This window comes from Zea mays, chromosome 5 (assembly GCF_902167145.1).
Source record: "Zea mays cultivar B73 chromosome 5, Zm-B73-REFERENCE-NAM-5.0, whole genome shotgun sequence".
NCBI lineage: Eukaryota > Viridiplantae > Streptophyta > Magnoliopsida > Poales > Poaceae > Zea > Zea mays.
Window position 1 is genome coordinate 149,842,799 of NC_050100.1, and position 14,846 is coordinate 149,857,644.

General features: G+C 41.1%; 1 protein-coding gene across 2 annotated transcripts; it reads right to left on the reverse strand.

The window, feature by feature from the left end:
* Positions 1-1,919: 1,919 nt before the first annotated feature.
* On the reverse strand, positions 1,920-6,288 carry LOC103627019 (actin-related protein 2/3 complex subunit 3-like). Of its 2 annotated transcripts, none has more exons than XM_020546332.2 (4): positions 5,817-6,288; positions 2,916-3,024; positions 2,564-2,833; positions 1,920-2,364 (listed from the first exon to the last, which is right to left on the reverse strand). In XM_020546332.2, exons 1-4 carry the CDS (start codon positions 5,817-5,819, stop codon positions 2,222-2,224), a joined length of 525 nt encoding a protein of 174 aa, XP_020401921.1. In that variant the 5' UTR covers positions 5,820-6,288; the 3' UTR covers positions 1,920-2,221. The 2 variants fall into 2 exon arrangements, with proteins under 2 accessions (XP_020401921.1, NP_001288382.1); NM_001301453.1 differs by lacking the exon at positions 5,817-6,288 and adding an exon at positions 3,761-4,056 and having other exon boundaries at positions 1,933-2,364.
* Between the last annotated feature and the right edge of the window lie 8,558 nt (positions 6,289-14,846).

Here is a 14,846-nt window from a genome sequence, read left to right on the forward strand (position 1 = left end):
GGAAATTATGGTTTTATGATAATACAATGTTGCTAAATGCTGGCGGAGGTGGGTGTAGCATATGTATGCACTATTACAAAGGAAGGTTTAAATTTAATAACTTGAAATTGTATAATAGTACTTCAAATTACAAATCTACATGCAATTATCATATTTTCCAACTAATTTCCAGAACTATATTGGTAGCAAAAATTTAGTCACAGGTCTAGCCACGTATTCACAAACCTACTTTAAGCAGTCAGAACAAGCCCTGCATTATAGCAATCCACACAAAAGCTACTAAGCTAGTACTATTTTTTTTAAAAAAACATCAAGCACAAGTTTGAACCAACGAATCTCACAAGTGGAAAGGAAACCGAATTATCGATGCACACAGGAAGTAAATCTACACGCATAGTCACGCAGGATGTGGCTAGATTTGCAACATCCAGATCACGGAGACGAAATCGAGATCTCAAGCCTACGGGTAACCTTCCCAACCAACCAAACACCACAGATCCGCACGAGATTTCCAAAAAAAAGCTCGTGGAGTACCGGGGGACACAGATCTAGGCCGCTGCCCGCTCACCTGCATGTTGCATTTGACGAGGTCGAGCGGCGTGACGGCCATGTGGGTGAGGCCGCAGCTGGCGATTCCTCCGGCGGTGCAGGCGGCATAGAAGGCCGGCGAGTACATCTCGATCTTCTCGTTGGGCGCCTGGATCGAGAACGGCACGGCGCCTCCTGCTCCAGCCGCGGCAGGCGCCGGGGCGGAGGCATGGAGGCGCGCGGCGGCGCCTGTGGCGGCAAAGGAGCGCGCCGAGGAGGTCCCTTCAGCTGGCCGAGGGGCGCCGAGGAGGCAGTAGCTGGGTGGATCTGGGGCAGAGCGGTGGTTTGAGGTGCTTCAGATCGGGGAATGGGGCTCGGCAGCCGCTGCCGCTGAAACCCTAGTCCTCTCGGGCAAAAGCAGTCGTCGCGGTCGGTTTTATATGATAGTACAGGAAGCGGTTATGACAAAATAAACGTAAACTTGTGTACAACATGCGCATACCAAAAAGTGTGTAAACCGTAACACGATTGAGCATAACACGTAGTTATAATTGACGTAAGTAGGTGGCACAGTGAGCCAAAAAGCCTGCGCACCTGGTCGGTACGGTGCGGTCCGCGCACCTGGTCTGTTGCTGGTCGGGGCTTCCAATAGTTAGAGAGAGCTCAGGGCTCTAAATACTATATATATATATATATATATATATATATATATATATATATATATATATATATATATATGCCAGACTTCATAATCAAAATTTTCGTGCAATCGTAGTGTAATTAAACTACTAAAAGTTATACAAAATTCTAAAAAAAACTACAGACGTACTTTATTTTACTCTACCATTATATGAAATTTCAAATTCTAACTCATATATTGATAGATAAAAATAAAAAAGATTCTATCAACTATAAAGGATTAAAAACGGTAGATTTTTTTATCTATTAATATATGATGGATTAAAATTTAAATTTTGATATATTACTAAAGGAGCTGTTTGGGACCGTTTTACAAGTGAAACATTAAATCTATATCTGTTTTTGCTTTTTAAATCAGTGGCATAATTTTTATCAACTCTACTAAACTGAAGTCAGCGAAGTACCTTTTAAGGAGCTACACCAAAATAATGAATCTGGTCCTAGATTCATCAATTTAGTAAATTAAAATTGTAAATTTAGACCGTCTGACTAACTTTTTATAGATTAGAGCTATTTTTATGAATCTAAATATCTAATGATGCTGCAAATAGACCATAAATAATGAAGTACATCTATTTTTTTTAGAATTCTTAGTAACTCTTGTTAGTTTGATTGCACGATAATTGCATGAAAAATTTAATTATACCATTGTCAATACTAAGAAGTTTTTGCTAATACTAAACCAATAGTAAGAACATTTGAACTGTCTCATTTTAGACATCATTGTAGAATATACCCCGTATCAGGTTTCGTCTCTCTGATATAGCAGGGTGAGAATTACAAAAGGCAACACAACATGATAATTACTGTTCCCACGGTTATACATCGCAAATTGGGAACAAATAATTTATCTTATGTCATTCATCTATCCTATCATCGAAGTCTTTGGCGTGTTACTTTGGGATGTAGGATAACTATCTTTGTTGTGTGTGGATACTTCACACGATCATGAGTGAAAAAACAGCTTGAACCAGTTGGTACAAAAAGCCCAAGTCTAAAGGATGACAATGTTCATGAACTTCCTCTTAGCAAAAGCCAACCACCACTTGTTTGGAAAGCCATTAGCTCTGTATGCACAGTTGAGCAATCTTCCACTTGTTTCCTCCCTTATCTGCTTCAAATAATTCCTCAACAATTCTGCATTCAGACACAGAATGCACAATCGTCAATTTATCACTGGAATCCATGGGTACATTCGTTTTGCAGACTTAATCAGTCCTACTATGACAACGGACATAATTAAGTGAAAATAATAATTAGCATATTACTTTTATACATAGAAAAGACTAGTCTTGAAAAAAAATATGTGCATACAATTGTAGACGAAAATGTATACCTGCTTCCTCCTGGGACTGGGGAAGAGTGAAAAGTCCAGGGAAAGGAAACCCTGGTTCCCCAGGTACAGGAACTTTCTCCAATCCCAGATTAATGATTGCTTTAGTCCCAACAGCTAGTGTCCGGCAACCTTCTAGTCTTTTTAAGGCAATATTGATATAAAACGTCAGATAGATCAATAACTTGTCTGCTGAGCTTTTCACATGGAAATTTTTGAAGAAAACATTGGCTCGAAAGAAAGTTATGGCTTCATCAACAATGTCCGCTTTATCTGTATAGCATGGACACAAATAAGAATTTCAGTATGATCTTATAGTGGCGGAAGTACATTGAAATCTGTGTAGCCACGATACCAGGGTCAGAGGCTGGTGCCGGGCCCTTGATATGAGTTTTCAGTGGAAGCAAAGGACAGCTGCAAGCTTTTGTGATCCCATCATCATCAGCGAAACTAGAGTGGTAAACCTGGCCATTCAATTCATGCATTTATTACTAGTAACTTGCTCGCGCTTTGCGCGAGTTTTTTTAAACGATACATTTAGACAGTTAAATTAATGTGTTAAACTGGATAGCAACTCAAATTAGAGAATTTGAGGCTTACATTACATTCTTCTAAGTATTATATGAACATGAATCAAATAATTTCATGGATAGGGCCAAATATGGATAATAAACAACATATAAATCGAAGTTCACATTATGTCAATAGTAATCAAAGCATTTTATTGATTAGGAGAAAGATGGACAGTAAACAACATAAAAACCAGAGTGCACGTAAAATTCAAATGCCGAAGTCCAGCATTGATGCAACATTGCATCACAATTTAATAAATAAAACTTTAGCTCAGACTGGTAAGACAAGAACAGAAAGCAAGGAAGCTACCATAGTCAACTGGAACCGTACATAGATTTGTAGCAGTAATGAAATATTGAAGTTTACAAATGTAGCAACATGAGGAGCTTAGAGATTATATTACTGTGTACATATATTCGTAGCAGTAATCAGTGGCGGATCCAGGATTGATCCAAGAGGGGGGCTACTAAGACTATAACAAAAAAATTTAAACCAATCACATTGAAAACATCAAGCAATATAATTAAACATCATGTCCACCTTATTCCTATAATTAAATATGAGATTACTATCAAATAAATAATCAAATTCAAGTCAAAACTTCAGATCAAACTTCAAATCACAAACCCCTGCTCTGCTTGGCTCACGGTTGCTCGGCTGGACAACGGCGGTGGCCCGTGGGCGCGGTGCTCTGGGTCCGGGCGTCGGCGGGGCGAGCATCGCTGCGGCCTGCGGGCTCCGCTCGTCCGGCGGTCTGGCTCAGCGGGGTGGCGGCTCTGGCCTCCAGCGACTAGGCGAGCAGCGCTGCGCGCCAGCGCCGCTGCATGCTGCGGGCGTCGGGCTGTCCAGGCGTGGGGCCGTGGGTGCCTGGGCAGTGGCGCGATGCCGCGGTGGGTACCTAGGTCTCCTCCTGTCCTCCACGGCTGGCGGCCTATTGAGACCCTTCTAGAAAACGGTTGATTTTTTATGAACTGCACATCGCTAGAATTCTCCAGGCATCTACAACAGCCTGGGGAGGCTGAGAAAAAATCTCGTCCGTTGATGGAACATCCTGCGCATATGTTTTTTTTGCCGACGTGGATGTACGGGTGCGCGCGTTTGCGTCGCGCTCTATATATATAGAATTAGCGTCTAAAAAATACACCACACTTAGATACCAATTAATCAGAACCAAAATATAACTAAAATAACCAACATGGGAAAAACCAATGTAAAAGGTCCATCTAAAGTAAATAACCCATGAAAAGGTTTCATTAACAGTTTAACTCCATTCATTAACAATTTAACTCCAAATGAAGAAGTATAATTCCACAACATTTATTTTCTGATATTACTTTTCTTCTGTCAGACTACCTCAACTGCTGTAAGAAAAGTTCATCATACAATAATAAGAGTTCATCATACAATAACAAGAGAGCAATATGGAAAGTTGATTAGTCTTGAAGGGCGTCAGAAATTTCATTCTTTGTTCCTATTTTAATTGTGTCAATTTCTCCTTTAATCATAGTTCTGTACTCTTGCAGAATATTATATGCAGATAATCCATCTGGTTTTTATTTTGCAGATGTAGCAGCTAATAAGTATTGTACTCCCTCTGTCACAAATTATAGGTTGTTTTGGGTTTTATAGGTACATAGATTTTGCTATGCACCTAGATATACACTATGTGTAGAGTAAAACTACATATCTAGAAAAGCCAAAAACGACCTACAATTTAGAACAGAGCTAATAACTTGTAAGCTAAAAACTGAATATAGAAGACCATGTCATTAATTTGGATCAAGGCATCAAAACAAGTTGTCAGATTATAACTTAGGATATAGAGCAACACATTGAATTAATCAAAGACAGCACTATTTTTGTGGTAGTACTGTACCACAAATATTTCACAGAATTCTGCATTCTATTTGACAACGCTTAATGGTAAATTACACTAAATTTTTGTGCTCTACCTTAGAACACCAAAAGCATTTCAAGTTACTCAATTCTTTACAACTTGAGTAAATAGTCTCTCTTAGCTTATAAAAATGTGTCGGACATGCACTTTATCCCATTTGATTCTGCAACGAATGACTGGTAAAGTGCTACTCCCTTCCATTCCAAATTAAAAGAACACTTTGACAACTTTTGCTATGCACTTAGATGTACACTAGGTCTAGACACATAGATAGAAAAGCCAAAACGTATAATAATTTAGAACGAAGGGAGTACTAAATAGGCTTGTGCACCTGTAGGATATCTGCACCTTATGATAGGCTTCCCTAGCTAGTTCTAGCATTCATCATTCTAGCCTTTTAGGGACTTCTAATATCGAATAAGCATATTTAAAGTGGCTACTCGCCAAGCTTCTGATCATGAATACAACTTTGCCACAGGTATAGATGCAAGATTGATTATTGATCAAATTGAAAATGGAATATACACCATGACACAATATTTATGTAGACCACATTTCAATACCAATACTATCCATATGAAGACAGGAGCATGTCAGCAGAGAATAACATCATCCATCCACACTAGGAAGGTACAAAATATGCAGATCCCATATGAGTAAAATGTGATTCTGGGAAGTCAAGGGGGGGAAAGAGATGGGTACACAATAGGAAGGTAGGAAATATTTTCAGATCCTATACGAGCAAAATTTAATTCTGAGTAGTCAAGAGCGAAAAGAGATGGGTACCATGTTGCGTGTCCGAATCAGGAGAAGCTAACGCAGATGAGCCAAGGTCGTAGCCGAAGAGGAGAGCAGGTGGTGAATCTGGGGGAGGCCAAGATCGGGAGAGAGATGATTTTGGGGAAGGAGGGGCAGAGATCGTGTTTTCCCCCTGTAGGATCATCGCTGCTCGATCCGCAGCTCGTCCTGTCACTATTGTCGTCAGTCTCCCGGAGGCCGGAGCCACCAGCCGCACCTTATCCCAACTCCCACCCTTCCGCACAGTTTGCCGCCTCTCGGATCCGGGAGCTCAGCTCCAGAGGCGGCAATAGCCCAGGTTGAGCGCGTGGAAGAGATCGAGGAAGGGGGCCGCTGGGCGGGAGCCGAGAGATGACAGAGGCGGCAGGCGGCGTCGGTCGGCAAGGAAGACGAGCGTGCGAGGTAGGGAGCCTGGCGAGGGGCTAGACGGCTGTTTTCTCGAATGGAAATTTGGCTAGGTACCACTAAAAGATCATATTTTGGGAATATACAATTAAAAGATCCAATTTTTACAGTGTACATGAAAAGGTTGAATTTTCTTTGACGGCTAGCATTTTTTATGAAGACTCCAATAACATAGACAAATATATACCCGTAACTTTTATAACATAGTAGCATGAATTCTGAAAAAACAACTTAGAGGTTGTTCGGTTTGATGCTAATCCATATGTATTTAGTGAGATTGAGTCGGTTTAAATCCATACTAAGTCAAAATCCACCTCAATACATCTCAATCCCCTTTAACCTATATGGAATGGAAATAATGGAGCAAAGCTTTAATCAATTGATGGTATGATATCTTGAATAACTTGAGAATATTACCAAGCCATCAAAACAAACATAACTCAAATCAAACATAGGAAAATTCGAGAAAAAGCAAATCGAAAATTTTTAAAACAGATCAACAACAGTGCCTCTCACCTGCATGGTAGAGCTGCTCGATCAAAACTTCACACGTCGAGATGAAGTTTTATGGACAGCAAGTTAGAAAGGATTCTAGTGCATTCCAGAAGTTTGACCATAGAAAGATCAACCATTTTTCAAATAGATCAGAAAATTCAAACTTGAACTGTGGTTTTCTTAAAGAATCAGGGAAATGTGGTACTACCTATCCAAATCCCCCGAGTGTTTGTCAAGTCTCTATCTAACCCAAAGATACTCCTAAAATCATATTTCAATAATACATTAAAAAATCAATCAAAAGAGCTTGGAAGAGGAAAATCACGCAAAAAACCAAATCAATCAAACTTGGATAGGGATAAAACATAGAGGTCACGACATAGTTAAAGCCACACTAACTTAGAGCACCTAGAGGGGGTGAATAGGTGACCCTGCAAAATTATCACTAAAACACAAACTTGATCTAGTAAAAGAGTTAATGCAATATAAATCAAGTTTGAGACAAGAAAAGAGAAAAAATATCTTCACTTGATTGCTCTTCCAAGATGTGAATTATACTAAGAGCAATATCACAAGTGAATAGAGAGAAATTAGGAAGAGAGAAAATCACAAGAAAGTAAAAGACAAGTGAGATAGATGATTTTTATCCTACGGTTCGGCCAAGCCTACATCCACGTTGTGGTGCCCTCTTTTGGACAAGGGTTGCACTCAATCCTTCTCAAGTGATCACGTAGACCAAAACTTGAGTGCCACGTTCTTCTTTATCGATATAGTTCCCGTTTGCAAGGAATCTCCACAAGTTGGAGTCTCTTGCAACCTTACAAAAGATCAACCTTACAAATCAGAGTAGTAGGGAGTGAGTACAAGCATAAGAGATCAAAACCAGCAACTCAATACAAAAGATAGAAACACAAGCACACAATACACAAAATATGAAGAACAACACTAAGACGACGCTCGAATCTCGCTAGAATCGCACAATTGAGTTGTGGAAGTGTCGGAGTGTTGAGAGTCTCTTGAGATGCTTGTGTACTGAATGGAGGTGCCTAGGGACTGCTTTTATAACCCCAAGTGTCCTAGGAGTGGTTGCCTCCTTCCCTGTAAAACTGCTAAAATTATGCTCACTATGGGGCACCGAACCGTGTACACTAACGGTCACCCGGGGATTCTGTTTGGTGCTTTCCACAACGGCTTGACACCGGATCGATCCGGTGCGCCACTGGACCATCTGCCACATCAGCTAGTCGTTGGCCGTCGTGCGATGTCTAAACTAGCCGTTGGAGAAGTGGTCCAATGTACACTGAAGGGTTTGGCTTGGTCACACGGACCCGGTCCGGTGCACCACCGGACCAATCTGGTGCGAACCCGACCAAACCAAGTTTTGCTCTTTTAAGCCTATCTTCTCCAAATCATTTTGGCTGTCTTTGGGGTCTCCCTACAACTTAGACAAACATTATTAATACCTAATCCAATTGACTAAGTGATGTGAAACTTACCTCTTTCTTAGATTTTCGCCAGGATTTGCAATATGCCTAAAAGCAAGTCCAAAATGCACTTTTCTTGCAGAAATGAGTTAGTAGCCAAACAAAAGTGCTAGAAACATAGAATAAGATATGTGCAACTTAGTCAAACACTCAAACCTCATGTTTATGTTGTTTTACCCAAAGTTGCACTTTTAGCCTCTAGATTTTCCCATTTGGACTTAGTTCCATCAATTTGCCTCCAAGTGAACATGTGATCATACTCATATCAAACTAGTTAGTCTAATATGGTGTGTTGGACACTTAATCACCAAAACAGGTAGAAATGGCCCTATGGCACATTTTCCTTTCACTAACCCAAAATCACAAGTACACAAATGCAACAATACAAAGCATCTATGGATCTCCTATCAAATAAGAAAATAGAGAGTAAAACCTACTTGTTAGAGATATGATTGGTTGGTGCAGCACTTCCTCCTTATTTATAGAGGGGCTTTTCACATTCCTAAACTACCCCTAGATACATAGATATTATCCAATCAACCTGGGACAAAATGAGCCAACTCATAACATGATGATCTGATGGCCACACTCCCTTTACAAAGTTGGTTTGCCTTGACACACTCTCCATGATGGCTCTACATGTCGTCTTCGATTCCCTCTAGAATCTCAATATCAGGTTTTGAGGCCAAATCCGTGAACTTTTGCTAGACAATTTTGAGGCTCAACCACCAAACTTTTGTAGGTAGCACACTCCATACGCGTCCCCCACGTCCTGGACATGTATCCCGCTAGTCCTCAGACACATTGGCAACATGATTCGCACGACATGTCCTCGCACATGCTGATGTACCTAGGTGTTATCCATTGTTGCCAGTCACCCAACTTCTTCAGTCTCTCAGTAAAGACCTAGTGCTCATCCTTCACCGATCTTAATCCATAAACACAAACCCATATGACCTTTCACCTTCACCATTGACACTAGCTCTAGGCTTCACACCTATGCATCAGAAGCTAAGAGACATGTTGCACACACACTCATGTCCTAGTTAGTTCACACGACTCAACCAAGAAGTTACTCTGTTGACAATCACTCATCACAAACTCAAGCATCTCAACCTTGTGGTTGCAATCTATCACTTAATGTGTGCATTGTCAACACCACTGCACAAACACAAAGATCAACAAAAAAGGAAGAAAGAAGAGCTCACTCAAATGACCAAAGGCTGGACAAAAGAACCAAAGACATTGAAAATGAGCAAAGCTTGTTTCCTTAAGACATTAGCAACGACTCAACACAACCAAACAAAAATGGCTAGCCCTCAAGAAGAGGTAGAAAAAGGCTTAACACCACTATACAATGATAAGAGCAAAAGATGAAAAGCACCAAAAACTCTAAAAGCAAAAACAATCCCTCTAGAACGAGGCAAAGGCTCAACATGAATAGCAAAAGCATCCATCTCCTCCTAACAAAAACATCTCCTCCTGAACTCCCCCTGAAGAAGTGCACAAAACTTCACAGATGAATGCACTCTCAACAAGACGCTTGTGTATGTGTATAATTCTCCCCCTTGTTGATAAATGCACTCAACAAGCACCGCCCATATGCACAAAAGCTACAACTTCCCCTCAAAAGGAGTCCCCCTTGTGATATGCATGAGAGTAGAAAAGAATATATAAAATTCAAGAGCTTCAGAAGTATAGTAGTCATAATGTAAAGATGTTCTAAGGGATGTTGTGCTATATGTTCAGCAATATATGCATGTGTTAGCAGATGTTCAAACTGATCATATGCACAATATTGTAAAGTACAAGCATTTGAATCAGTTTTAAGCATTTTTCAAAGCAGGTATTCATCACTAAAATAGCACTTAAATTGTAACTAGTAAATCAACCAAGTGCTAAAAAAACATACAAGGTGAACTACCCCATAAAATGGTCACTCATCATGCGAGAGACAAAACTAAACTTGTGCTGCATCAAATTATTAGAATTTACAACATGACACAAGTTTTAGTCAAAGCATATGAGTACGAGAGGTTGTACGAATTGTCAAGTCTAAATTTTTAATTGGGTGCGGTCTATGCAAAACTGCAATCTAAACCTGAAGGCACTGGTTCCAATCATACTATGACTAGAATCATGCACCTACCCTTTGGAATAAATAAAGAGAGGCAATAGTACTCAAGTTGTAACAACTAATATTCAACAACCCAACACAAGGCAATCCAACATATAAGATATAGAGTACTATGCTATTTAGTGGTTTGAATATGGCTAAATCGTTGTCTCACGATCACCATCAAGCTTGACTTTTCTTGCAAGACCACAAAAACTTACCCTAGGTAACTCCATAGTAAGATTCCATTCATCATACTTTGTTAGTTGGCATGCTAAATATGGGCTATTGTGGAAAACACATGAAAGCTTGATGGACCTCAAGATTATGAAGACATTCATGACAGGATCAACCTTCATATTTGTTTTTGGGTTTGCATGGTGGACGACTCGAAAATTCCACAATCGCCCCATGGAGACTATAGTGGATCAAGCATCTCCAGCTTGTCGCTAGAACATGATGGAGGATCTCGTTGAGATTTTCAACATTTTTTCAATTTATAGTCTGAGTCAGACAAGTAAATAACTCGAATAGATCGAGTTTGACTTCATCATGACCAAACATTCTTAGTTGCCTTCTATGTCATCGTATAACTGCGGTACAAGCTTAGTCCAATTGCCATTCGAGTTCAAAATATTGCCCCTTACCTATCAAACTATAGTCTCAAGACTCACCATGTGCACTCTCACAATAGAGGAGGGAGACGAAGAAGTCTGGTTGATAGGCGTTCAACAAGGTGACTACATGGGAAAATCAGAAGAATGCGCAAGTAGCCAGACCCCTGACCGGTGTATGATCTTACCTTTTGACATGGCGATAAGGACTAAGCCAAACCCAGTCTGGTCATTAGACACTTACAAACTCAAAGTTTGTGTGCTCAACGTTGACGCGCTTGAGGCTGGTGCTTGCAGTGTGGCCGTGCGGGTGGTGTGGACGAGGAGGCCACTAGCTAGTGGTGGGGGCGAGGAAGAGGTGGCTATCGGTAGTGCTGGGGCATGGATCATAGAGGAGTAGATAGTTGGTGGTGCTAAGGATGAGGAAGAGGTGCACCATCGATAGTGCAGGCATGGATGGCATAGAGGAGGCGAGTTCGCCTCGCGCGTCATGACCACAAAGTACAGTGGAATGAGGTCCAATCCTTCAGTCTTCAGCAGGCCATGCTGCTAGGCACAAGGCCAACATCGGGCTCTCACTAAGGGCGCGATTGGTTGCCTGCATGAACCCTCGAGCAGGTCCAACTCAGCCACCTACTTTGCTGTTTGGCTGCCCATATCTCCCACTGAGTCAGGCTGACTTGGTGCAAATAGTGTCCCAGAGCTACGCTGAGCAGGAACGACCATTTTGGCCATACGGACTCAGGCAGGCTGGACACAGAAATCGAGACATAATTTTAATTAGTTTTCTTGTTATATCTCTTGATTAATGCATCTAATTAAGAAACCAATTTCACCTTTATGTTCCTGATAATTTTATGAACAAAACTTGATCTCACTTTCTATATGAAATAGTTATTTTATTTTATTTTGCTTCTTTCTCACTCAGCCAACCAATCAAAAATTGTACTAGACCTGGTTGAACAAAGAAACGAAACCAATCACACAAGCCTGGTCCATTGCACACATTCCCAACTCAGCCTCGTTCCAAATCCCATGCAGGCTTAGTTAATAAATGAAACCAATCACGCCCTAAATTGCAGTAGAGACCGGGCTGCCTAAGTACAATTTAGAGCATCTCCAAGAGAAACTATAACACAACCCCAAAAGCATTTATCATGGAAAAACTATTTTGAGCCCTCCAACTCTTATCTTCTCCCCTAAAAGCTTCACATCCTGAATCTGTGGCCCTTCCCCCTCATATTTTCGCGTTGTCTAATACTCCCTCAATTGTCCCAGCACGTGGCGCATTTACACGCTATATTTGGCCACATGTTTCGCGTCGCCGAATCCTCACGCGCTCTTGTCGGTAGAGGCGCAGTAAATAAAGAATCTAAATGAAAAGCGACATGAACTCCTGCCCATTAGTATCCCTTGGCTCACTTAGGGTTTGTTCGGTTACGTCAAGCCAGAAGACAATTGGAGAGGACTAAATCCCCTCTTAGTAAAAAATGACTAAGAGCTTGTTTGGGTGCTCTAGTATTCACCACAATAAATATGGGTCGAGGGGGATTAGGGTGTAAATTAAACTAATTTACACTCAATCCCCCTTAAATCATGTGTATTGTGATGAATACTAGAGTACCCAAACATAACCTAGAGGGGATTTAATCCTCTCTAACCCTCTTATGGATTGGCGTAACCGAACAAACCCTTAGGTTGTTTCAAAACATTTAGAGTTAAGTTATTTACAGTCTGTTACGGGTTTAGAATTTTTAGGGATTTTTTTTACAACACCCCTAAACTGAAGTTTTGGAGAACAATTTTTTAGCAATATTTTGGATTTGCTCTTATGCATCAAGTCGGATTGGTCTTGCCCCGTAAAACACCATGTCACATACCGTGCTGCTCCCATACCAAAATAACAGACTTTATGCTGCAGGCTGTATGTATATCTATATCTATAATATTACAAGATTTTAATAGTTATGTACTAAAGGCCTAGTTTGGGTACATGAGGCACACGTTTTATACTTTGTTAAAACATGTGCATGCGATTAGTTACTTCTCATAAGGTGGATCGCCTCAAGAATTCGATATTCAATGTACTTTTGTAACCATCAGGGTGATAGGGCTCTAAATTTTACATTACAAAATTCAAGAATCAAATCGAATTAGGATCAGACCATATTTTTATCTAATTTTAAACTAAAATTAATTAAGGGCTTAAATAAATTATGAAGATCAATTTGGATCATGATCCATTACCACCTGTTGAGCACTAGATTTGGTACCTGGGCATGACTACACAGTTCGACTATGTGGCTCGGATGGTACACGCCCCGAACGATCCACATATATAGTCTGGACGGTCTACGATTAGATAAACTCGGTTGAGAATCTTTGTGCTTGCATATCCGGCTAACCACGTGGGAATTTGTTGGGACATTCCCCTATATATACGAAGGGGTATGACCGATTGGCCCACAACACAATCGATCTAAATCAATCTATTCATCAGTTTCTTTACATTTCTTGCCCTAGGAGTAACATTAATTAGTCTTCCTCATCCTCAATCTTCACCTCTCCTCGACTTTACGTTGTCTAGACCCTAAGATCTTTTCTCCCTGATGGGGTCCCTCCTAGGGGGTGATATCCAGGTGCTGAAAGAGACCCCGAAGCCCTCTATGCACACGTGGATGGTCTATCGCACTATCGAGGATGGTTCACGCGCCCGCAGAGAAGACCATAGCCCCTCCACGCAGTCGCGGGTGGTCTGGCCGCCTAGCGCGAACGGTCCAAGCTCCCACAGAGAGGACCCCAAGGTCCCATGCGCCTTGCTCTGGCCTTAGGGTTCGTTTGGTGATTGGCTCCAAAGCGATCCAACACACTTTTTGGTGACTCCACTAGGAAATGTAAGATCAAATCTGCCAGATCAGAACTATTATATTAGATCTATTAGGTTAGATCTATTAGATCGACCTCAAATGGCCAGTTCCAAAGATCACACTAAAGTTTCCCCAAGCAACACCATGAAGTCGACTCTAGAGAGTCTATCGATTTAAGATCAATAGCGATTTGAAGATTACATAAAACAACGACAAGCCTAAGAATGCGAGGAGGCAAAGGAAAAATATCTAGTACACTTAAAGGTGCATCGACATCAAAGGATCATCCAGCAAGGAAAGTACGAGATGACATCTCTTGTACCTGCTACACGTGCTCCTAATGTAAGTAAACCCATGAACATCTAATCACTTAGTCATTATATAGATGAGCAGCGGGATCAATTAAAACAATACATGGGGGGTATGAAAGAGTCCTTTAGAAAATTGACATATGCATATGAAAAATCCACCGTTTCTAATTTTCCATTGCACGAGATTGATGCTAAGGATGTCACACATAATTTATCAGCTACAAATGGGCATTTACAAACCCAGCCATTTTATGGTATATGCCAATGAACTCATACACCAGACAACCACAACCTCCTCCATCAATTTGGAATAAACCTAATGTCCTGCCCATGGCCAGACCGTCTGGGCCTGAGCTCGGACTATCCACACCTCTGGTCGATGGCCCCGTCCTTTACGGTGGACAACCCAAAATCATGCCAGGACCCCTATACTCTTTGCAAGGCTTAACTAACACGCTCAGACCGTCTGGTTACACACGCACCATTCGAATATCTCGAACCATCTACATTTCATACCAGTCCATCCGAATTTAACACCGGACAGTCTGTGTTCCACACCGGACCATCCAGAGATGAGTACACAGAATAGGATGCGGATTATTACCCACAATTCTTTCACCCGCCACAACAACACTTACCCCTCTCTACGACTCATCGGGGTTGTAGTATGGCTCTACCCTCATATGGGAATGAACACTTTTTGGCCTCCAGGAGGGCGAAAAGAAT